This window comes from Battus philenor, unplaced genomic scaffold, assembly GCF_028537555.1.
Source record: "Battus philenor isolate CCGP_79_NKW_IND1 unplaced genomic scaffold, ilBatPhil1.0.hap1 SCAF_3, whole genome shotgun sequence".
Lineage (NCBI taxonomy): Eukaryota > Metazoa > Arthropoda > Insecta > Lepidoptera > Papilionidae > Battus > Battus philenor.
In genome coordinates, this window is record NW_027181693.1 from 13,812,671 (window position 1) to 13,836,310 (window position 23,640).

Consider the following 23,640-nt stretch of genomic DNA (forward strand, 5'->3'; position numbering starts at 1 on the left):
CAGTTTTAATACATTATTAAATTATTGTTAATAATATATAAAGTTTACTTTTACTCTACTTGTAATATTTGAACAGTACAATAACATTTTGGCAAGCGCTGCGTATAACAGCCAGGTATAAGGTGAACATACAACCTTGAAAGGGCGTAAGACGCTGAATGCAGGTTCCTTCCTTTTGAAAATCTTTGGGTTTGATTTATGTCCAGCTGGTAATGACCAACGGTTGAAATGATAATAAAAGTATTTCATTTATTTTTTAATTTCAGGGTTTAAATAATATTCACATTGTATTTTAGAATCTTACCCTTAATTTAACCAATTTATAGATCCTGGCTATACCGTATGTTTGAGTGCGTCACTTCTGGTAATTTATACAAGTGGGTTGTTCACACTGTGTTCGGAAATCATACAATTGCGAAATATTATGCAATTTACTCTATATTTTTCATTTTTTTTATTAATATTTCATCTAAGTAAACATCAACAATGCCAAAATATTAATAACGATATTTTTTCCCTTATTAATTTTTGTTAAAATCACAAAATCGTTACAATATTTTTTCACAATGTTATTTATGTTATTCATTAACAGTAATTGCATTTGATAAATATCTTTATTTATTCTTATCGGAATGCATTAGTATTGAAATGCTTAGTAGTTTTTAATCTGTGTTGAAAATGAACCCCGCTTCCGCCCCTCAAACTACGGGGAAAATCAGAAAATATTGCAAAATAATACGATGCTGTATATGAATAATTTCGCTTAAATAATACATACAAATAGCTTAAAAATTAGTTTTAATATCTTAATAAATTAAGAACATGAATTGATAATCAAGACTTAAGTAGTAGTGGTTTTTACAGTGGCCACATATTCGACATTATGTTTAAGAGCCGCGGTGATAGCAATATTGTTTATAAATGTACAGTCCGATTATTAGAAGATACTGAAATATTAGAGTGTGAATTTCATGTAAGTATATTTCATAAAATGTAAGTAATTGCAACTTTAAAATCTCGAAACCAATCATTATTGTTAAATGATATCTTAATGTATATGACTTTACCCTAAAAAGTAATTTTACGATACAAAAACTTTCAAGATACACAAATTAAAACAACTTATTGAAATCATTATTTCAGCCAAGTTACAAAGGAAAATATTTGTTAGAACATGTATGTCAACAGTTGAACTTAACAGAAACTGATTACTTTGGGCTTCGATATGTAGATTCTGCTGGTCAAAGGGTAAGATTTTTATTTTTTATTTTACGAGTACTAAAACATTGCTACAATTCCCATATATTGTATTCTCTGTTTTACAATATCGTAATTGGATTCTACAACCATATATTAGTTTTTATAATTGTTGTGTAGAAATTATCTATAGAAGCAAAAATTAAATGTGTCAATTGTTTAAAATAAAAATTCATTTCTATTTAAATACTGGACTATATTAAACCAGGAATTTAGGTGGTTTTGTTGGAAAGTGTTGATGTATTCATAAATAGAAGGTTAATGGGTGTTGAAGACATTAATTTATTTATCTATAAAAGTTGTATTTTTTAATAATTTATTTTCAATTACTAAAGTCATAAATATAAGCATTATTGCATATGTTATTTCAGTTTTCACTTCACTTCACAGTTAAATGATTGAATTAATATAAATTAATAATTTTATGGTTGATATTAGATATATTGATATAAAAGTCCAATTTAGAATTGTTGACATATTGCACAATTGATCTGGTGGTGTAATTTATCATATAGTTTTCTTAATTATTATGAAATATTTTTGTTCTGTTGCTTTACTGTTATGAAACATTAAATAATTTTGAGAGAACAAGGAAAAAATATTTATTATTCGTTTTATTTTACAGCACTGGTTGCATATGGCAAAATTAATATTAAAACAAGTAAAAGGTAATTATTTTAAGATTTTCTTTAATCTTTGATTTGATTGTATATGTTTGGATGAATTAAGTTTTTTTATAGTTATTGAAATTGGTCTTTTTTATCTAGTTTTCATCTATTGTCATACACAAGTATTCCCTGTAAATGATTTAATTTGCAAAATTTTTGTCCATTCTTTGTTACAAGTGGTTTATTATTGTCCACAAAATATAGATATAGACAATATATTTATAAACAACTGGCTAAAGGTGTGCTGAAGAATCAAACATTACTCAAAAATATATTTTGTATAGATTAATCTAAATAGGAACCTTAACAAAACACAAACTAAAAGAGTTTTTTTTTATATATAGCCTTTTTTCAATATGTTTTACTGTTAGTCCAAGCTGTGTTTCATATTTTATTATAGTATATCGTTGCTCTATATCAAAAGAAAAAAAATATTTAATATTTTGTTTGTATTGTTCCTAATAAGGCAATGAAATACTATCTAGTTCATTCATTTTATAATTTATTGTACATGTTATAAACATAACATAGTATGTAGGTATTGAGATGTCAGATGTTATTGCATTTCATATCTCTTGCATTAGTTTGGAAGTTGTCATACATTAATTTATACTGTTTGATTTATATTTAGTTAATAGAAATTGCAAGATATGAAAAGTGTTTACTGCAAAGTTTTGTTAAAAATATATTATTTTCAGATGCATCTCCTATACTGTTTAGTTTCCGTGTGAAGTTCTACCCACCTAATCCATTACTACTGAAGGAGGATGTCACTCGCTTCCAAATTTACTTGCAGTTGAAAAGGGACCTCTTGCATGGACGTCTATATTGCACATCTAATGAAGCTGCTATGTTGGGAGCTTTAATTATTCAAAGTAAGTAGATGTAGTGTATTTAGTGTAATCAACCCTTGACTATGAAAATGTTGCAGTGACCTTGTAGCAATTTAAAAAAAAAAACACTGTTGAAGGTCCACAATTGTCACAACAAACCGGCTTCACAGAGTTGATGCTTGTACCATCAGAGTGCATTCACCTTTCAAGATATGATGTCAGTTAAACCAGATAAGAAGTAATTTATAATCACCAATATTATATTTTTGATGTGTTTTGATTGACATACTTTTAAAAAATACCACTGAGGGTATTCCTCCGGTATGTAGCACAAAATTTTTGTCTTTGCTACAAATTCTGGTGACAATTTTTATATTAAATATGAGCATTTATTTTTTATGTTAGCATTATAGGTAAATGTGTCAAATGCATGATTATCTAATCTAATCATATCACATAAATAATCAAAAACTGTCTCAAATAAATATCACTTGATTTCAGTTGAGTTAGGAGACTACGACCCGAATATACACGTGGGGAATTATGTTACGGAGATGCGGCTACTGTTGAGACAGACAGATGCAATTGAAGCTCGTATACAGGTGAAGCTTTTTCTAGAATGTTCTTAGGTGTTACCTTCGCTCTTAAAGCATTATTGTTTGATATTACTAATTGGGTTTCAATGGGTAAAAATATGTATTATTCTAATGTATAGTAGTTATAAAAAACACTATGGAGACAGCTTCAATAAGTTATGTATAGATAATAAAGGTGCTGTTTTTTAAAAACCCCCGCTTGCAATAAGTAGTCATTATTATTTGATACAATCCGCTACATAATTATCGTTTTTTTTTAAACAAAAGCCTTTTCATCTATAGTGTTGGAAGATTTAGTATGGTATATAGTTAATCACATTCATTGATTTACAATTTTTTAATTACAAATTTTTGAGAGTAATTCTTAAAAATTTGTATTCAATTATGAACATCACCTAATCCTAACTTATACAAGCATATATAGTTAATTGTACTCATTGTTTTCGCAAACATATCTCACTTTGTGATGTGGTTACGTTCGCAAAAAACAAGACGCAAATTGAAACATCGCAAAGTGAATTAAGATTTTCTTAAGCAAGTCATGTAAAGATCGAAGATAAATATTCCAGAGCTACGAAAATACTAGTTTTTAAATAGTAAATTGTAAAAAGTGAACATTTAAAAAACAAAAATAATTAAAAATTTCATTACATACATACATACAAAACACAAAAAAACGTATTCAATTAAATAAAAATAAACTTATCAATTAATTTATTAAAAACAATTAAAATTAATCACTGTCTGACGAGTCCATAGTGGCTGTTGTTGTAAGTGGACTTACTTTCACAGAAATATGGTCCAATGTTTGCTGAACAGCTTTTTTTTAACGTAAAATAAATTTTCTTGTAGAAACTGATATTCGTAGCTACCGCCCGGGACACTATCTTTTTATCACTTTCTCTTCTTATGTCCATAGCTCCGTCAATCAAACATTGCTATGGGTATTTGTTTGGAGGTTCAATTTTGTTCTTTATAGATTTCTATTGAACGGTCACTGTCATCTTCATTAGCAAATTGCAATTCGGCAGAAAAAAAAAGAATATATGATCTAAATATACAAGACAATATAAATATATAAGACACGATAAATATATATATATAAGACTTTAATGTACAGATTCGAACCCAAAACAACCAAACTCGACAATCTAACGATGCACAGTGAGGTGTTGGGGTAATTGTAAAGGAAGTGATTTAACTGATCATTCTGAAATTTTTGGCAAAAAGTCAAGAAAAAAAATTCTAGAATTTAATTTACGCTGATCACTTCTCTAATCATGACATTCTAAATTCAAATCTCTTTTATAGTAACTAGCAACTAGCATATGTAGCAAAGGAACAACACAACTGAATCTGTCATTCTGTACTCAAAAATACATCAAAATGTCTAATCTCTGATTGTATCATTATTATTATATTATAGGAACTACATAGAGAACCTGTAGAAGGTACACCATGCGGAACAGGAGGAGTGAAAGGTCTATCTACACAGGAAGCAGAGAGGACCTTCCTTAAGATTGCCTGCCAACTGGATACCTATGGCGTTGATCCTCATCCAGTTAAGGTAACAAATATATAACAGATTAGTGAATTATATTTTAACAATAGGAATTTCTAATTAATAATATAAAATAATTATTGTATTACTTTAATTATTAAAAATTTGGGTAAACATAAAATGTTTCTTTAAATGTAGAAATACAAAGCGATATAATGATAATATATGTTTAAATTAATGTAAATATGGAGAACTTGATTTGTTGACGCATTTACGTGATTAATATTATAAATGTACATACGAAAATATAAATTTCATTTAAAAAGAGCAACTGTTGAGTTTCTGGCAGGCTCTTCTCAACAAATCTATCTCAGGTATTCTCAATCTATTTAAATGTTCATATAAACACCTACATGAATAAAAATACTATGTATTTCTTCATGAAAATATAAGCTATATTTTTTATAATTGTAACATAAATTATAATAATTTTAAATTGCAAAATTATGATTTGTATTATTATTATCAAGTTGTTATTATTAAGTTTGCCTCAATTTAAGTTGTTTTTTAGTTTAAGTTAAATGGTCGCCATTTGATCACATAGCCACTAACCACCATTGGTTGCACAAGATATATGCCCCGTCTCCTGGCATTTCAGATAAGCAATGTCGGTGACCTGGACTCTTCTGTGAAATGTCTCAGTTCTGATTTGTTCACGCCGCGAAGCTTTGTGCATAGTCCTCTACATTGCTCGCTTGAGCCTTCCTATAATATTTATGAGAGGAATTATAAACATTGATTTCATCTTAGATATTTTGAGATTAACACTCTGTTCGTTTCCTTTACATAGTAATTGAATTGCTTTAATGATTTGTTTCTCTTACAGGATCATAGAGGTAACCAGTTGTATTTAGGCATCAATCACGGTGGCATACTGACCTTCCAGGGAAGCAGGAAAACACACCACTTCAAGTGGTCCGAGGTTCACAAAATTAACTTTGAAGGACGAATGTTCATTGTGCATCTCAACTATCCTGAAGTAAGTAAAATTAAATTTTAATATTTCTAGTATATTAATATTTCGGTATTGTCAGCCTAACTTGAGGTCATGATCAAAGTTTGTATAATAGTTACTAAGAGGATTTATTTTCGGAGTTTACATACCCATGAGAGTTAGTTGTCTCGTTTGCACAAACTGGCATTTATAATTATTTGTCTCATTTCCCCATTCTCAAAATGCTTTTACTCTAGCTAGAACTGATATTCTCATTATGAAAATTTTTTAAAGACAAAAGTTTTGAGATACAAAAATATTTTTTACAGTTATCTAAACATATCTATATATACATTCTATTAAAAATGAAATAAATTATAATTTTTTCTACATTCTCCAAGGCTATCCTCCCCCATCTGCGATTCTTCTTTTCAGCCGATAGACGCCCTGCTGCAAGCCATAGGAATCACTCAAAATTCGCCACCATTATCGGTGTTGCGCTTTTGGTGACTTATACTTAACTAGTCAGTTCGCCTAGTGGGGGCTCTCCCGGCGTTACCTTGTGCCTTTTTATCAGGTACAGTTAGCGACCACGTCTCACATCGGTATGTCTATCACAGGCAACATAAATTGGTTAAAGACTTTCGTTTTCAGAGATTGCGGTTTTTTAAATGAGCAGATGTTTTCAAGCTTCCCAAACGCTGACTATTAGAGTTGTATTGGGCGAGTGATCTCTTTTTGATGGACTTACAAAGCTGGACGGTTTGTCCCCAGTATCAATATAATCGTCTACAACTCTGAGCGTAGCGCCTTAGAATAATTGTAAATAAGTTTGCAGATTTTGCAAGTCAAATGTACAATTTCAAATTGATCGAATTTCGTTTTAAATTCGACTCAACCTCTGTCTATCACACGACGGGACTTTTAGATGATGTTTAGTTGAATTAACTTAAAAAAATCGATTATTTTTTTTCAGAAAAAGCACACGGTTGGTTTTAAATGCCCGAGCGGCGCCGCGTGCAGGCACGTGTGGTGCTGCGCCATTGAACAAATGTTGTTCTTCACGTGAGTGTACCTTTGCTATACTCACAATACATTTAAATGAATCGTAATTATTATTTATACTTAAAATATTCCATTGTATATATATGTATGTGTGTGTTTTTTTCCTTCGAAGAGGTTTAAAGAGACGTTTACGTATCATAGGGCCCGATGGTGGTGCCCCGTATGTCGGACTCGATCTAGGCGACCTACCGACTAAAAACAATCCTCTTTCTTCGGTATCCCTGGTTTCCACGACATAGCCGCTGGTACATTCTGTAAAGAGACGGTGGGATTTGCACTTCTACAGATGTGGTGGCGTTTGATTTTCCAACGTTTTCAATTTCCGTCGTGATCTTTTTTAACGAGCTGCATAGCGTGGCCACATGTTTGCGGATCTCTCCATGAACGTTTATGTACTCCCTTTATGTACTCCGCCAGGGGTGTTTTCGTGGAGCTTCAGTGCCTTCTTCAACTCCATGTTACTTTCATTAGCGTTTGTTTTTTTACTTAATTTATCCATATTGTTCCCACGAGAACCTAGGGAAATATCCAGGTCGCTTCGGCAGAGCCCCGGTTACCGAAGTCAGGCCACTTAGTACGCCTGAGGTGGTACTGGTACTCTCAGGGGAGCGCTTGCGACGACAATACCCTGTCGCCTTCCAGTCCTGGGCACGCTAGACCACTGACATCGGGTTGTGTTTAGTTCGCGAGGGCTATTTTATTTCAGCCTTACCCTGTTTTGCATATTGCGACTCTCGGGCTTTCCCCTATCCGCAACCTTGGGGCAGCAGTACCATCTCAGCCCGTGGTGTGTGTTCAGTAGTAGTTCCTTTATATTGGTGATCACAAAAAAAGGAGACGTGGGCGAGAACTCTAGGTGGACCGACAACAAAGACAAGATTGTGGGAGGTCACTAAATGCGGACAGTGCAAGACCGGTCATCATAGCGATCTTTCAGGGAGGCCTATTTAATATAATATAATACTGAGCCCTCAGTAGAATTAACTTATTTATAAATTTTTAATGTAGTTTAAATCTATCATCTTGCAGTTTACCTTCATCATCAGACGCCTGCGTGTATTCTGGAGGTGGGCTGTTCTCTTGGGGCACAAAGTTTAAGTACGTGGGGCGAACCGAGCGTGAGATACTGGAGCGAGACGGTCTGCTGGCGCCACGGGATCATCAGGTAAGTGAAGTCATGATGCTTTTACTATAATCACAATAATATTCAATCTCTTGTTATTTCTTACCATATGGTTATTACTAGGCATTTGCGTCATACTGACAATTACTGTGTAATTATATTATATTAAGTTCCGTTGTGGTGAAGCGCTAGTCCATAATATACAGGACGATTGGTTACAGGTGTAAAAGTTTAGAGGTAAATATATAGGTCATATTAGCTGTCAACTAATGTATGTTACACCATATCAAAAAATTAAGGATTTCAGAAACAATAAAAAACGTATTGATAATATAGTAAGAAACTACATTTGCAAAATTAATTATTGTTTACTATATAGTTATAAAAATAGCAGATGGCTTATTAAAGAATAATGCGCAAACTAGGCAAGAAATTATATCTATTTCCTAGATTTCCCTTTGTCAAATAAGCCTGCTTGCTAAAACAATGTAAACATTTGATGTCCCTTCCAAGAAACAAAACTTAAGAACGTGAAGGACATTGGATGGTTATAGTGTCAGTTGTGGGTAAGACTCACGGAGTTTCCAATTCTACTCGTAATAAGTTAAACAATAGGATAAGATATATATTCTTATAAGAAAAATAATTCTCGGATTTATGAAACTTGGCTATCTGTCACTTTAAACTTATATATATTTATACCAGTCAATTTCAGAGTGATTACTTCATATAGGTTCATTGTCAATGCGTGGAAAAGTTTTAAAGGCTTGGTTACTGAATTACCTGTACCTTTTTTTACACCAATAAACAATCAACCTGTATATCTCACCTTATATAATGTAATTGTGTACGTCTTCAATATCGCACGTGTACACATACAAAAACGTGGATTAAAAATTTAAGAAACTTGTGTTATTGTATCAATTTTTATATAAATATAATTTAAAAAAATATGTTTGTACGTAAAATATGATTTTATCAGCATTATTGAAATCTAATGATAATTGTAAAGTTTTTTATTTTTGTTTTGCATTAGGAGGATGGTGCAAGTGGTGGTGGCAAGAGGAAAGCATCAAGCGTACCAGCTACTCCGTCAACTCCGATGACTGGAGATTTCGGTATGAATATGTTGTTTTTTTGTTATTCTTTTTCATAAAAAAGATTAAAGAAGTTCATGTTTAGATTATTAATTTTAAGATGTTCCAGTGTCACACAAGTTCACTAAATGACATTCTTTTGGGACATATAATAAACACATTTAATAATTTACGTTAATAAAACCTCTAGTAGAGTAAATTTAAATAAATAATGTGAGCGAAACTGCATTGTAAAATTGCATAATTGTTGAAAAACTATTATTGTAGATAAAGGCTGTTCACAGACCCAATTCCCTGTTTTAAGAGAATAAGTAATGAGATTTCTTGCTATTTAAGTTATAACAATTCAATCACATATAATCACTTTGGCAACATACTCGAAAGTCAGAGGAACAATCCTCTACTAGCTCTTTGGACTGTCTTAAATACCCCCTGTCAATGGTTGGCGTCTTGACTAGTTTCTGGGTATTGCCATATATATTTTGTGACATTTTTTTAAATCAATAAAAATGTTGAGGGTCCACCCTGATCTACTAATAACATTGTTTATAAATTGGTAGACGAAAGGTAAAACTTTGTTACTGGCTATATATAGTAACGGAATGGAACGAAAGATTTGGCACTGCCGGAGTGGTAGGATGATCTCTCAAGATTGTACACTAATCAAGTTTCGACATAGATACTATATGATAGTGTGTAATTGTCAAGAAATTTAAAAAGCGAATGTTATCATGTTTATGGCCTATGGATTAATGTCAAGTTTACAAATGATGTTGTGTGCTGCCTTGCTACCAGCTAGGTAATATTTACAATATTTGGACGCTAGCCACTCGTCCTGGAAAGTGAGCCGGTCAATGAAACAATCTAAATAAAGATACATTGTGATATGATATATTTATTTATACTATTATTGGTGTCAATTTTATCCATATACTAATGCGAAGTTCGGAATGTTGTTTCAAAAGGAAAGAATCTGGCAATTTTTTTTTGGTCCCTGCTATCGGGGACCTCTCGCTCTCTCCTTTCGTATTTATGAGACAGGACATTACAATCGTACTAATTTTACAAGTAATTTCTAACTCGACCTGTACTATTTTCTCCCCTATTCCTATTAATTACGTCCTAATTATCGCTCTGTAACATTTGAGGAACGCAGGTGTCTTCGTCACTATTTATCAGTGAGGTGATGCTGTCCTTGGTTATCTTATTTCCTGTAAGAAGTACGGAATCGCATCGGAGTACAGCAAATGTGTACTACGGTCTTGTCCTCCCACGGCTCACAGAAGCACGAAGGATTCTCGTTGAGCTTAAACCTGTGAATCCAGCTACTAAAACTGAATACTCTTTTCAACATCAATGTTAGAATTTTTTCATGTTATGATTTTTCTATTTCTCGCTTGAAAAATATAGTCAATCCAACAGACAGCCCTAGTACATACTTTTCGACGTTATTCTGATATATTATTTTTTATAATATAAATAATATTGCAGGTTACAGCAGTTTGCCGAGGTCCACGCACAGCGCACCTCTCGAAGAGAGCGGAGTGAACGGAGTACCGGAGGGGGAGGTTTGTGACGGAGGCTGCTTGCTCAGTGGGGCCGCGGTCGACATAGCGCTGGCGTGCTGCGACAAACCTTCAGGTATACTAGTTTACATGTGTGTACATAAATTATGTTAGTCTATAGACGAGAGCTACACAGACTTTTCTTCTCATATATCTTGCAGCTGCCACTTGAACCTTACTTATTTTCGAGTCGCAACTAACTCTAAAATCTGGACTTACGAACTTCGAGGAATTTTTTTAAAGTGCAACAGGAACTTATGCCTTGCGCCGCCACTGTAGGAATTTTCCATGTTTTTTTTTCTCGCAGTTATATAACTTTATATATGATATTATATTATATTATTGATAAATGAAGGCATTAGGCTATCATTACTACCACTTCGGAAAGTTTAGGTGCTAGGAGAACTTGCGGCAGAAAGTTCAACGTTTCCATTTAAAATTATAGGGAATTGGCGACCTTGGTTATACACGAGTCGACTTCGATTCCGACGAGGCTTATTGCTTTTCGGACTACTGTGAAATGTTATGTGTGATGCCTGTCTTGAAGTCTCCGGAAGACTCGAGCACATGTCTCGGTCACATGATGAATAAAATGACATTTTCATTGTTTCAGCTGCCTGCCCTGAGTATGGAGCTCGGGATCCATTCGAGCATTCTTCGACAGAGTCAGCCGCCACCCACGGCACCCATGCCACGCACGTAACCCACGCTTCTCACGGATCCCACGCAGAAGATTGGTCGCGACCTGCTCTGCAACCGCCACCTCGGCCCTTCAGCCTCTTCCGAGCGTTTGTACCCTCCTTCCTCTTCGTATGGCTGTCACTTGCCCTTACAGCCGTCCTGCTCTTTGAAACCGACTGGCCTCTTCTGCGACCTCTTAAACGTAAACCGGAAATCATCACCCTCCGACATCATTACTATACTCCTCTTAAAGAATACCTGAAGAGGAAAGTTGTCGAGCTTTTTTGATTATTTTACAACTAATAGCGTCCTTTAATGCATTTACAATATTTGTTTGTTATCAGAATGGATATATTATTATTCCAGTTGTATTCAAAAATTTTAATTTAACATTTTGGTTTTATATAATCAAGCAATGCAAAATGTTAGGCTCTGTGATGTAATAAAAATAACAAATCATGAAATCACAGGAGAATCGAAGTGAAATAATATCGGAATAAAATGTTTTGTGAATTTTGATTAGTTTATGAATATGGAATATAATGTCTTAAGTCGGAATCTCGTGCCTTGCGTTGCTCTAAAAATATCTTTTTACTTGAATCTCCTAAAACCATGTCACAAACATGATTTGTATATACTCAAGATATCCATAGCTCTCGCAAGATGCCAATATAAAGAAGCCAAAATAAATAGACGCGTTCAGAGACGTTTTTGATTTGACAAAGTAGTTATTTTGGAATACCTATTTAAATGAACCGTATAATAATATAACTTAGGGTGGCCCATAAATCAACGTCGAACCGTCATCGGCGATGACCAGACAGAGGCTAATCCCAGAATAATAATTAAAAAACTATCAATCTATGAACTTTTCAAATTTATTTTCTATTTCATGTTACTTTGGATAACCCTTCAGTAAACTATTGAATTTATACTGCAATATTTTTATTTTGAAATTAAAACACTGTACTAATCAGAAACAAAAAATACTTCGCTGTAATATATTTTATTTAAATTTTGCATAAAGATCTTTCTACATAATCGCCAGATTTCGAATCGACGCGGATTTATGGGACTGCCTGTATATAATAATATTTGTAAGTAATATCACCCTTTACGCTTATTTTACGCACAAAATTCGCTTTAGGAAACATTAGCTTGTAGTTTGTTTTGAAAAAATTAACTTTATATACGAGTAATTTTAAATTTACACTATTTTAGTAATTTGAAAAATATTTCTTTAAGTCTTTGAGCACAAACTTTTTTTAATTCTACATGGTTTTGTTATCGTGATTATAGATATATTTATATTATTAATTTATTAACAAATACACCTTTTTTCTTTACATTCCATTAATATGCATTTATTTTATTTTATTAATTTGTAAGTTATGGAATAATTTAATGCAGATATGAGCATTCCTTGAGCAAATTGTGCCATAAGATGTTTCATCTCCATCTAGTCGAGTAAATAATACCTTTGCCTATTCATAGGCGTATATATATTATTTATTTTCTTTAGCATAGAATGTACTCATTTTGATTATGACATTCCGAACTCAGTGACTAGATGATTCAATAAAATAATAATTTAATTTTTAACATTAAAAATTATGGAAGTAGCTTCAATGTGTTGTTTTTTTAAAAAAGAATAAGAAATCTCCATTATTTGTGCTAACAAAGATAACATAGAATAAAAAAAGAAACTAAAGATTTTGAAATTGAAAATCAAATCCAATTATGTCAATGATTAAAAGAAGACAAATCTCTGTTTTAAGTTTGGTTTGTTATATAATTTAAGTACTAATTAAGTTTGCATCTAATGTTTGCTATACATTTGTTGTGTTAACTAACAAAAGAAATGTATTATCGTAGTGTTAACCTTAAAGGCAGGTTTAATTTGTTGTATGTCAAAGCAACTTTTATCTCGCTCGTAAATCTAAAATTTTGAAATCTTAGTATATTTTTTATTCAAAAGTGCTTTCTATAAGCAACACTCAACTTTAAAAAGCATATGCCTCCACAAATCTGATCTCTGTTTTATGACTCAAAAAAAATTGAAAGTCAGTTACAAATATTTAAAGTACTTACATTATTATAATTTTAATTTTTATGACGTTTTATTATTATTGTCGATTTTAAAATGAATTGACTATTAAAATAGTTATTACTATAAGTATATAAAATGTATTTTTTTTTTGCTTTGTTTCAAAAATGTACCTTTGTAATTGTGGTGGAACATTCAGTTGTATTTAGACAATTGATTTTTAATTTTATACATTTCTACATACAATTCTTAGGTTTTTGCATTTATTATACAGGATTATGTTTGGATTTGCATTTTAATGAGATTTATTTATTTATTTTTGTTTTCTGTTATTTACATTGATTGTCCAATTCCACAGTATTATGGTATCCAACTTGTTTGCCCTGTTGACTTTTGTAGTTGACTTATCATAAGGATTCAACCTCGGTTTGGGTTAATGCTCTGTTCTAATGTAATAATCTCAGTACTGACTTAAGAAAGAGTAAGCGTTTGAGGAGGTATTGGCTGAAGAAACTCCAGCAATGTTTGTCATAGATTCTAGAATCCTAGTATGTAAAGATATTTATAAATTTAATTTATGGTTTCAGTTTTGATAATATTTCTCAAATTTTATTACACACTTGTGTTTTTCGTGAAACTTCTCTTCTAGTCATTTTACTAATTTTAATGGTGCTTAATTAACAATATTTTAATTATTCTATGTTAAATGCGAAGATTTGCCTATATAGTGCGTCCTATTACAATGTACACAGCTTGTAGATGACTTAAAATGTTTAATGGACCAAATCCTTGTAGCACATGAAATTGTATTTTTATAAGCAAAGCTTGTCCTTGTGTATTTTAGTGATGTTTTGATACGAATAGTTTGTGATTTCTTGTATTTAAGTCGCTTTTGAGAAATAGTGTGAAGAAGAGAATCCTTGACTATATAAACATTGTCATTAACATGCATATCTATATTTTATTTTGGCATTTTGGTAAACATTTCTTAACCATCCTCATAATCCTTGTGTTAGGCTACGTAAATTTAATTTTAATAGTTTTTAACGCAAAAATACGTAAACAATACTTTTCAACAATTTGATTTTGCAATTCATATAAAAAATATTAAATAGCGTTCAACATATTTGAAGGATGTGTATCATAAATTTTTGACCATGATTTTAGTTGTCAACTGTTACAGATTTTATTGTAAATGTGAAAGTAATAAAAACGCCGAGTTTGTTAAGGACTCTGAGAACAGGACGCGTCTGGAATCATCATAGCTTGCATTAAGCTTATAGGGGACCCTAATTTGATACCAGTTTCCATCAAATTGAGAAGTGATCGTGATGAAAGTGAAAAATAACACGTCTTCAGCACTTTGTTTTGAGGAGGAGTGTGTTTAATCTCGGTAGATACTTACGCGTTGATGCAAAGATGTCAATTATTATTTAAAAACTATGTTTTACTAATTAATGACCATTATTCATGACGCAGGTAATTTTTTTATAGTAGTTTGTGCTATTTTTCAATATTATATACGCAAAGTACACATTCAAATGTACGGTAGTACAAACTATATAAATGAACTGACATTTGTTGAAACCGTGTTGCTTTACTTTTTGCTTTAATACGCTTCTAAGGTTCTCGTTCTAAATGACGCGGGCAAAAATGAATAGTAATATTGAATTGTTAGATATTTAATAGTTCAAAGTACATATTTATTGCTTGGAATGTTAAGTTTGTGAATTTGTCTAACTTTTGGTAAAGTGTAAGCGCAATAATTTAATAAATAATGCAAGATGTAATTTATATATAGGCACTACCCGAAGACGAACTTGTAATTGTTTTAATAAAACATCCAGCCTTTTACTTTTGCATTTTATTATTTTAAGAATATTTTCAAATAAGCAACAAACAAATAACAACGTAAAAAGAACATGTGGCCTACATACATTTGTTACATATTTAAACACTGTAATGATTTCAAAGCGTCCACAGTTTGAAATAATTTCTAACCGGTAAAGCATCTGATTGCCGTCAATTTGTGAATGTCAATATCACTAAATATGGCACTCATTTTATTGGATGAGGTATTTTTCTAGGAAGCAAAATTGGATTATTTAAAACTTTGGTTTCATATATCTCCAAACATTAATTCGTACGATCAAACATTACCATAGTCATTGGCGAAAATTAATATTCTTAAAATGTTTAAAAGCAACGTGAAAATAATCACTTACAGTGTTTTAAATACAGAGTAGTAAATAAACACAATATTCTATAAAAAAAATTGTTATAAATTCAGATTCACCTTGCTATCACTTAATACGATCATTTGAGCTTTAAAGATAAATGAATTCCATATCCACCCTTATAAAATATGCAATTACTTAAACATATAGCATAACATAGTTTAGCGCTTGAATTGTCAAGTTAGTACCTATAAACAATTATTGTCCATTAAGGAAAGGAAGCGTTTTTAGTCGACGATCGATATCTGGGCAAAGCCAATGAGACCTTTCTCGTCTAATGGCTCCGAAGGATCTGCAGAGTCCAGGCGGAAAGTGAGGGATCGCGGGGGAATGGTGCCGGCGGGGGGAAATAGGTTCGCATCGACCAGTTGCTGCAGCTGGGAGGCGATCGCTCCGGCATCGCACGCTGCCACAAGACCGGCTCCCACCATCTCCGTGGCGATGCCGTCGGCCGAGTCTTTCCCCGGTGCGAACTCGAAACGAATATCGTTAAGCTCTTTGTGCGCATTACGCATCCGCAGCACCAGGTCTATTTGAGGCGCTTCTTCCGCACCGAGGGATCCGATAGTGAAGCCGGCACCAGACTCTCCTTCGCTCTCGCTGTCCGAGGAGTCGGCACGCGGCAGTTGGTTCATGGGGCGGTCTCGACCTGTTTCACCATCTTCATCCTCGTCTTCTTCCTCGCTCTCCCACACCCACTCCCCAGTTTCCATTCGGTGCAGACGGCCAGATGCCCCAGGTTGTCGTTTACTTGCTTTGTGTACGCGCGTCTCCATACTGGGGCCGATGGTCACTAGAGTCTGAACAAGATATTTACGATCTTTTGCCTTTTTGAAAAACGAATGTTTGAGTAGTTCGGTAGCGGAAGGTCTCTTCGTCGGATCCTTCTGCAGGCATTCTGAAATCATTTTTCTGAATGTTTTCCCATACGCCTTGTACTGGTCCTTCTCTTCGGCGCCCGTGTCCAATGTTGGCGGATCATTTTGCAATGTTAGCATTAGAACTTTCATTGGAGGGTATTTATGGTATGGCGCAGTACCGGTAGCCATTTCTATCGCGGTGATACCGAAAGACCAGATATCAGCTTTGAAATCGTAGCCGTGGTTTTGTTCCATGACCTCCGGTGCCATCCAACATGGTGTTCCGACGAACGTGTGTCTCACCTTCTGTCGAGATAGATCCCTCCCGGTCGCCAGCCACGCCGATACCCCAAAATCGGCGATTTGGACTGTTCCGTCGTCACCGAGGAGAATATTCCCGGCTTTTATATCTCTGTGGATCTGTCCATTCTGGTGAAAGTATTCGAGTCCCTTCAATACTTCTTTGAGGACGGTCGCTATAGTGGCTTCATCGAACACGCCGTGCTTGCAATTTGAAATCCTCATTTTATGTTTAATTATGTCCAGCAAGCTACCTCCCTCTAGGAGTCTAAGCACGAGCCATAGCTCCTCCTTCACCACGAAGCTTGTGTAATATGTGACAACATTCTCGTGGTTGCAACTCGACATAGCCTGTATCTCCTTCAGGAGTTCATCCATGGAGGTGTTCCACTTCTCTAAGTTGATACGCTTTATCGCACATTTCTCACCGCGCGGTTGGCAGTATGCGGCGTGCACTACTGCCGTTGCGCCCACGCCGATCACCTCAAGCAGTTCATAATCATCCTGACTGTTAGGCCAAGTGTGTCCCGAGCCCGCCATATTATTTATTTTTTTAAAAAATAAATTTTCTTTAACTTTTATGAAATTTTATTTTTGCCTTCCAAGATTACAAAAGTTGCAGTTGCATTTATAAATTAAATACTGTGTTATTATTAATGTACTAGCCCGGGAAATGCTGTTACAATATTATTCATGTTGACATGATTTTCAGTTTCATAATTTTGTATTACGATCTCAACTCTGGTTTTTGTTTTTTCAATTCTGTGAAGAGGTTGATTATTTCCTCTTAATTCTAATACAGTTTTATCTTCTTTTGGGAATTCTTTATCGTTGACGTCTAACTCAGATGGGTATAAATGATCACCTGGAAAGAAAAATGTATTGATATATCTTCGAAACTAAAATCAAAACCACTACACTACACTACAAATCAGACCAGTTTGTCATTATAAGGGATGCTTAATGTGATTCCTATCCAATTGGTCTATACTGGCATTCTTCTGATGTCGTAAACAAGTGGTCACTGTAAATGATCTTTATTAATAAATAATTGAATAAAAAAACATTTACTAAAGTCAGGCTCCAACCACACATAGAAACTATGGCGTTCGCATAAGAACACTTTATATTGCTGATCACCCAAAGCCACAACAAATTTTTAAAACATTCTTGCGCGCTTAAATTTACATTCGCACGTGGATTCGAATTCGGAAGCTGTAAGTAATTTGACAGCTGTCAATGCATTTGGAAATTGAGAAACAAATACTGTGTGATAACCCTTTTTGATAAAAGGAGAAATTGTTGTTTAAAACTCCCCCCAGGTATTACGAAGACAGGTACATTTTTCCTACATTGGTAGGACTGTCTATAGAGACATTTGCTTGTTTGTCAAAAAGTTTAATTACCTCGTTTGATGCGAAAGTCGCTGAAACTTTTTGGAAAATAGCGTCAAAAACTCGACTCACATAGTTCCGCAATAACCGTATTAGTCTTATTTGGCACCATGCGACTTCTGGCTATTCAGCTAACTCAATATGCCAATGCCGGGCTAAAGGCAAAAAGGCGTTGGCAAAGTTGCGTTGTATCGGACGGGGATTACTTTGAAGAGACGAAATTGATTTGGAAGAATAAATAAAGAATTTGCATTGGCAAAATTGTGTTCATAATTTGATAATTATAGGTAAAAATTATAGTAACAGATGTAGTAAATAAAATACCTGGCAATAATGCAATTATGCCATCCTTAGCATATAAGTAAACTGGGTACAGTGAAATGTTGCTGTGGCGGCTTCTCTCCTTTGCAAATGATACTAATTGATTTATATCGTGCAAATAGCCCAGTCGAATAAATTCATAAGTTTGTGGAGGGTATAGAACAACCTCTAACTTTTTACTGCTATTCAATACTTGCTGCGGTGATAACCACTGAAAATAGAAATACAGAGATTACATAAGCTTCAAGAAATTATTAACAGAAAACGTAGTGAAAGTAGGTAATCTTAATTGTGTTCTAGAAATTCAATTAAAAAAAATCGCAAACTGTTTTACGAAGTGATATTGTAACACTGTTTGAGGTAAGATTTGCTTGAGTTATACTGATGTTATTGTTTAATATTGTGCTTCTTAATGGTTGCTGAAGCTATTTACGTTCTTGCAAATGTTGAATTTTATGTAGCAGCCAAAAAAAATAATTTTATTATTAGCTTTAAATATAAATTAATTAAACTGGAGAGAGGAAGAGAGAAATGGAGAGGGAGTGAGAGAGGGAGGGAAAGGGAGGGAGAGGGGGAAAGAGGGGAAGGGGAAGAGGAGGAGGAGGGGGAGATGGAGATAACAAATTTTTAAATTGCGATTAATAAGACAATTGATTTATAAAATTAGTATAATTAATTATTTCGTAAAAGCTATTGCCATTTAACGTTTTGGTCATGATCTAATTAGTCCTGTAATTTGTATGTTCTAGTTGTGAGAGTAATCATGGTCTCTTAGTTTTGACCATTGACTAATGAAATACAAACCTTGACATTGACTACTTCAGAGTTACTGTAAACATTTAAAGGCTTCGATTCTAAAGCTGTAACAAAGAAGGCCGTAGCAAATCTTCTAGGTTGGTTTGATGGCGTAAGCCAAGTGCTCCAATAATACAGAGACCATATATCTGGGTAGCACTTATATTCCTTACAGAGAACTAATAGATCAGCCGGATTTTTGCTTATCTAAAATATGTTGCAACACAAAAATAAATAAATAAAATCAATTAAAAAACATAAATACTAAAACAATAGAACAAATAAACTTAATTGAGTTAAATTTGAATAAATAAAAATAGACTTATGGAGAAATTAAAATTATTTTGATAGGCAAGAAAGAAGAATAAATAATAAGTTAAGAATTGAATATAAAACAAATTAAGATTGTCATATAATCTACCAATCGTTGTCAATATTTCCTGTATCAATAATCTGATATCAATAATTAAAATTGCTAAAACCTTTTAGTTATCATTATTTCTATTGGTTTATCACATACCCTTTGTCGCCAGTACTTCAGATCATCGATTGATAACAGGGACGCCCATTCATTTCCTCTTTCGCTTTTATGATCGCGGCTGCAAAAAAGAAGACCGAGTTCCTCGAAAGTCTCCCGAATTGCTGTAATTCTCAAAGCTACATGCCTGTAAAAATGAAATAAAATTGTCATTATATTACCATAAATTAAATTTCTTCTTTTATTGAAAAAAAAAAAAAAAAAGTTTTCACTTGTTTCCAATATAGTACAAGCTTATTATGTGTGCTTTCTTATCCTATAATAAATCTTCATTTATTATACAATATCTATTTGCAGATTAAAAATGTACCCCAATTTCCACAATTGCAGCTAAAAATTTCTTTCTTTGCATACCTAATAAGTACATATATAATAATAAAAGGTTTCCAATAGGTATCCACCCCAATATACTTTGTAAATGCTGTCAAATGTACTAAAAAGAAATTATATTAAAATATTAAATTTACAGGCCACTGAAGAAGAGGCTTCAACAATCACTGGAAGTGTGACATTTAATTTCTAAATGCTCAGTGAATGTTTCAGAAAGGCAAATGAGCTTTGCAAGGAACAAAGTATTTTTTTAGAAGTCAAATTGCTAATGCGTCTGCTGTGTATCAGTCTTAATTAAAAAAAAAAAGCCTTTAAAAACTAACTATCCTAAGAGAAAATAACCAACTTCTTCAAACCATTGTTTAAGCCTTGATATAATTAATCAAAATGTTCAAAAACTTCAAGTAATAGATTTTTTATATACTTGTTTTTATTCTGTCACCTGGGAATGTATCTCCTATAATCTCCTATTTAAATTACCATCCCATATTGTTAGTTTCTGTATTTGCAGCATATTTATTGAATATATACTCATTGAATAGAAAGCTTTTACTGAATTAATTCATTTTTCTATTAGAATGCAACAGGCCAATAACAATTTCTTGTAGTACAGTCTGCAGAGACAGACTACAGTTAAAAATAATTAGTTGATTTGAAAACACCTTTCCTTACTATGTAATCTTTATGACATTTATTATTTCTGAAAGCATCACATTTTGAATGGTGTTTTTTACATATTAATTGAGCAAGGTAGCTATATATTCACAATGGGTTTCACATCTGTAACAATTGGTTAACGCCTGTATAGTATTTTTTAGAATAACGACAGTGTTTTATTTCTACTTATATATTATGACAAGAACAAGTGTTCATTACTCTATTCAGAAAATGTTTGTCTTTGACATTCATAAATTTTGGTTTCAGTTAGGAAAACATTAAAGGTGCTTAGATTATACATCTTTGCAGTAACCAAACATTATTTATTTCATGCCAATTGATGACTCTTTAATATATAGAACTTGTATTCAACAGAACAAACTTGTTTGAATATTCTAAGACAATATTAGTAGATATAACATTATTAATCAAATTTACATTAAAATGAAAGGTATGTAAATAAACCATTAGAGAATACTCAAGTTATTTATTTGTTGGATTGTAAACATGCACAAGCTGACATAAAATAATAATTGATTGTTTTTATTAACTTGGACTCATTCCACATCTGTGAGAGTATAACATGACACCAAAGGTCAATGAAGTCATGGTTAAGCCTTCAGCATTAACCTTGAAACCTTGAATCAGAATACTAAACATATACTGAGTAAAGACTCAAGAAAAAAATTTTAATTAAGGCCACGACACTTAATCACTCCAAATAGTGTTTGCCCAAGAAACTTAGGAGATTTGTCGCAAATTACTCGGCTATCACTTCTTGCTATTTAGCATGTATATATACTACAAAATTTGTTGAGAATATTTATATAAATAACGATCGGATTAATTATGGTATGAGCCATGAGAAATGCTATCAAATAAAAGAGGCAATGTTTATCATAAACTGCACACTCTCCAATACCCTGCTCCCTCTGTCACTACCTCTGGTAGTATGCCTTGAAGAGGACAAGACTGCTGCTCCTATACTTCTTCAGTATACAGGAACACTACAGGGCTACCTATTAAACCATGTATTCTCCTTATTACCTTCAGTTTTCGATAATTATTGATATATATTAAGTTGAAATCTAAGTTTTTTCTCCAGTCTCAGACTATGGGCAGATATAATGTCAGGTTAAGGTCAATAAGTGCATATTCCTGGAAACATTTTTATATTTAAGTTATACTTTTGATGACTAAAATTGGTTTTTTCATTAAATTTATAAGTGCCATATAATTATACAGTGTTTTAGATGATTAGTGTTATATAAAAAACTCATAGAAAAGTTAAAGAAGAATCTGGCATTACTTGTGTAGTCTTTCATGTCACAAGTCTATTATTAGTACTTAGTAATTATTTAATTGGCTATAGATTCTTGAAAGCTGATGGTTGTTAGGCGAGTGATCCAAGGAGTCACTGAAAGTTAAGGCCTCCAATGGGGAACTTGGCTCAAGTTTTTATTCAAAATGTGTTTTGCAATCATATTAGAGCCGAAGACAAATAGATATATGTTTGATCACAAGCAGGGTTATCTTGTCTTGTCTCAGCAGGCTGGTTTCTGCAGAGTTGCACTCATTTTCGGATCAAGGAATAGGAGGCTTAATACTATTGTTTAGATAGACTATTTCTGAAAATTCTATGGTAACTTAATTTGGCTAAAATGTTTAAGAGAAAATACAAAATTATCTATGCATTTTAGTTACTAAGTGTCTCTAGAAATTATTGTTTTATGACACTGAGGTTATTAAAATAAAAGTTTACTGGTTACTTTGTTTATGTTAATGTTTGCTTGAGTGACTAAGGTATAACAGTGTATGCAGCAATATATAATAACAATATACATTGTTATTTATAACATACTTGTTATAAGATGTCAAATTCTAATTGGTTTAATATACAAATATCTTTATATATTAGATATAATGGTGAATAAATGATTTTTCTTTTTTAAATAATATTAAAATTAAATTGTTGATGTCTGGTATTTGGTTTGTGTGTTTGTTTTAATATATATTAATATATTGCTTTTCAGTGAGTTTTTATGAAAAGTTCTTCTTTAGGACCTACCTTTGTGCATAGTGTAACATTATCTTTTTCAAATAGTCAACCAAATGGAATAAATAAATCAATAACTGAAAATTAAAACATAATTCTAACCTTTGTACAGGATTATTTTCAAATAAAAGAGTTGATGGACTGCCAAATTGATGTAAACTATCAAAATCGCACTGGGTAAATCCAAATGTATTTAGGTGTTTGAACCAGCCTTCGTCACCATCGGCGGCCTCGCAAACGCCGCCCGGGAACACCACACTATTCGCGAATGACGCGGTATGCGTTCGAGTCTGTAACAAGATGTCGTAGTTGTAATTATCTGCATTTGCTTTCACAGGAACAATGTTTGGATGTCGTTTTGTAGCCACTATAAGTGAGGCGGAATCACGCCAACACTTCCCTATTGCTCTTTTCATGTTCGCGTTACTACAATAGCTACCTTACCAAAACAATCGCTTATAAATGGTTACAACATTCAAGGTCAAAACTTACACACGTTTAGTGAATTGATTATCTTTTCTTGTAATGTGTGAAAAAATATATTTTTGTAAGATAAGATTCACGAACAGATAGAGTATATAAATATAGCCAAGAATGAAATTGACATTCACTTACATTTTTAATAAATTTATGATTGCGTTCGGATATTAGGAATAGCAAATTAAGTGATGATTAGAGAATAAAAGTTTACCAATCGTATTAATTTACAAATTAATAATAATAAA

At 32.8% G+C, this 23,640-nt stretch overlaps 3 protein-coding genes across 3 annotated transcripts; 1 reads left to right on the forward strand and 2 right to left on the reverse strand.

Annotated features, from left to right (window-relative positions):
* Positions 1 to 745: 745 nt before the first annotated feature.
* Positions 746 to 12,998, forward strand: Frmd5 (FERM domain containing). Its single transcript, XM_068770535.1, has 12 exons — positions 746 to 973; positions 1,144 to 1,248; positions 1,883 to 1,925; positions 2,624 to 2,800; positions 3,260 to 3,360; positions 4,781 to 4,921; positions 5,742 to 5,894; positions 6,826 to 6,914; positions 7,944 to 8,079; positions 9,074 to 9,155; positions 10,626 to 10,775; positions 11,313 to 12,998. The coding sequence occupies exons 1-12, from the start codon at positions 884 to 886 to the stop codon at positions 11,666 to 11,668; spliced, it is 1,623 nt and encodes a 540-aa protein (XP_068626636.1). The 5' UTR covers positions 746 to 883; the 3' UTR covers positions 11,669 to 12,998.
* A 2,278-nt stretch (positions 12,999 to 15,276) lies between these two features.
* On the reverse strand, positions 15,277 to 17,464 carry LOC137926654 (STE20/SPS1-related proline-alanine-rich protein kinase-like). Its single transcript, XM_068770323.1, has one exon. The coding sequence runs from the start codon at positions 17,362 to 17,364 to the stop codon at positions 15,892 to 15,894; it is 1,473 nt and encodes a 490-aa protein (XP_068626424.1). The 5' UTR covers positions 17,365 to 17,464; the 3' UTR covers positions 15,277 to 15,891.
* Positions 17,465 to 17,473: 9 nt separating this feature from the next.
* LOC137926655 (acyl-coenzyme A diphosphatase NUDT19-like) lies at positions 17,474 to 23,392 on the reverse strand. Its single transcript, XM_068770324.1, has 5 exons — positions 23,018 to 23,392; positions 19,855 to 19,999; positions 19,344 to 19,541; positions 18,543 to 18,750; positions 17,474 to 17,689 (listed from the first exon to the last, which is right to left on the reverse strand). The coding sequence occupies exons 1-5, from the start codon at positions 23,329 to 23,331 to the stop codon at positions 17,478 to 17,480; spliced, it is 1,077 nt and encodes a 358-aa protein (XP_068626425.1). The 5' UTR covers positions 23,332 to 23,392; the 3' UTR covers positions 17,474 to 17,477.
* Positions 23,393 to 23,640: the final 248 nt, after the last annotated feature.

Coding starts and splice junctions, on each gene's coding strand:
- Frmd5 (XM_068770535.1), top strand. CDS start 884: ATGTTTAAGAGCCGCGGTGATAGCAATATTGTTTATAAATGTACAGTC. Junction 5,895..6,825: donor TGCATCTCAACTATCCTGAA/GTAAGTAAAATT, acceptor ATTTTTTTTCAG/AAAAAGCACACGGTTGGTTT. Junction 6,915..7,943: donor GAACAAATGTTGTTCTTCAC/GTGAGTGTACCT, acceptor ATCATCTTGCAG/TTTACCTTCATCATCAGACG.
- LOC137926654 (XM_068770323.1), bottom strand. CDS start 17,364: ATGGCGGGCTCGGGACACACTTGGCCTAACAGTCAGGATGATTATGAA.
- LOC137926655 (XM_068770324.1), bottom strand. CDS start 23,331: ATGAAAAGAGCAATAGGGAAGTGTTGGCGTGATTCCGCCTCACTTATA. Junction 20,000..23,017: donor GAAAATAATCCTGTACAAAG/GTTAGAATTATG, acceptor TCATTTTTACAG/GCATGTAGCTTTGAGAATTA. Junction 18,751..19,343: donor CTGAAGTAGTCAATGTCAAG/GTTTGTATTTCA, acceptor TTCTATTTTCAG/TGGTTATCACCGCAGCAAGT.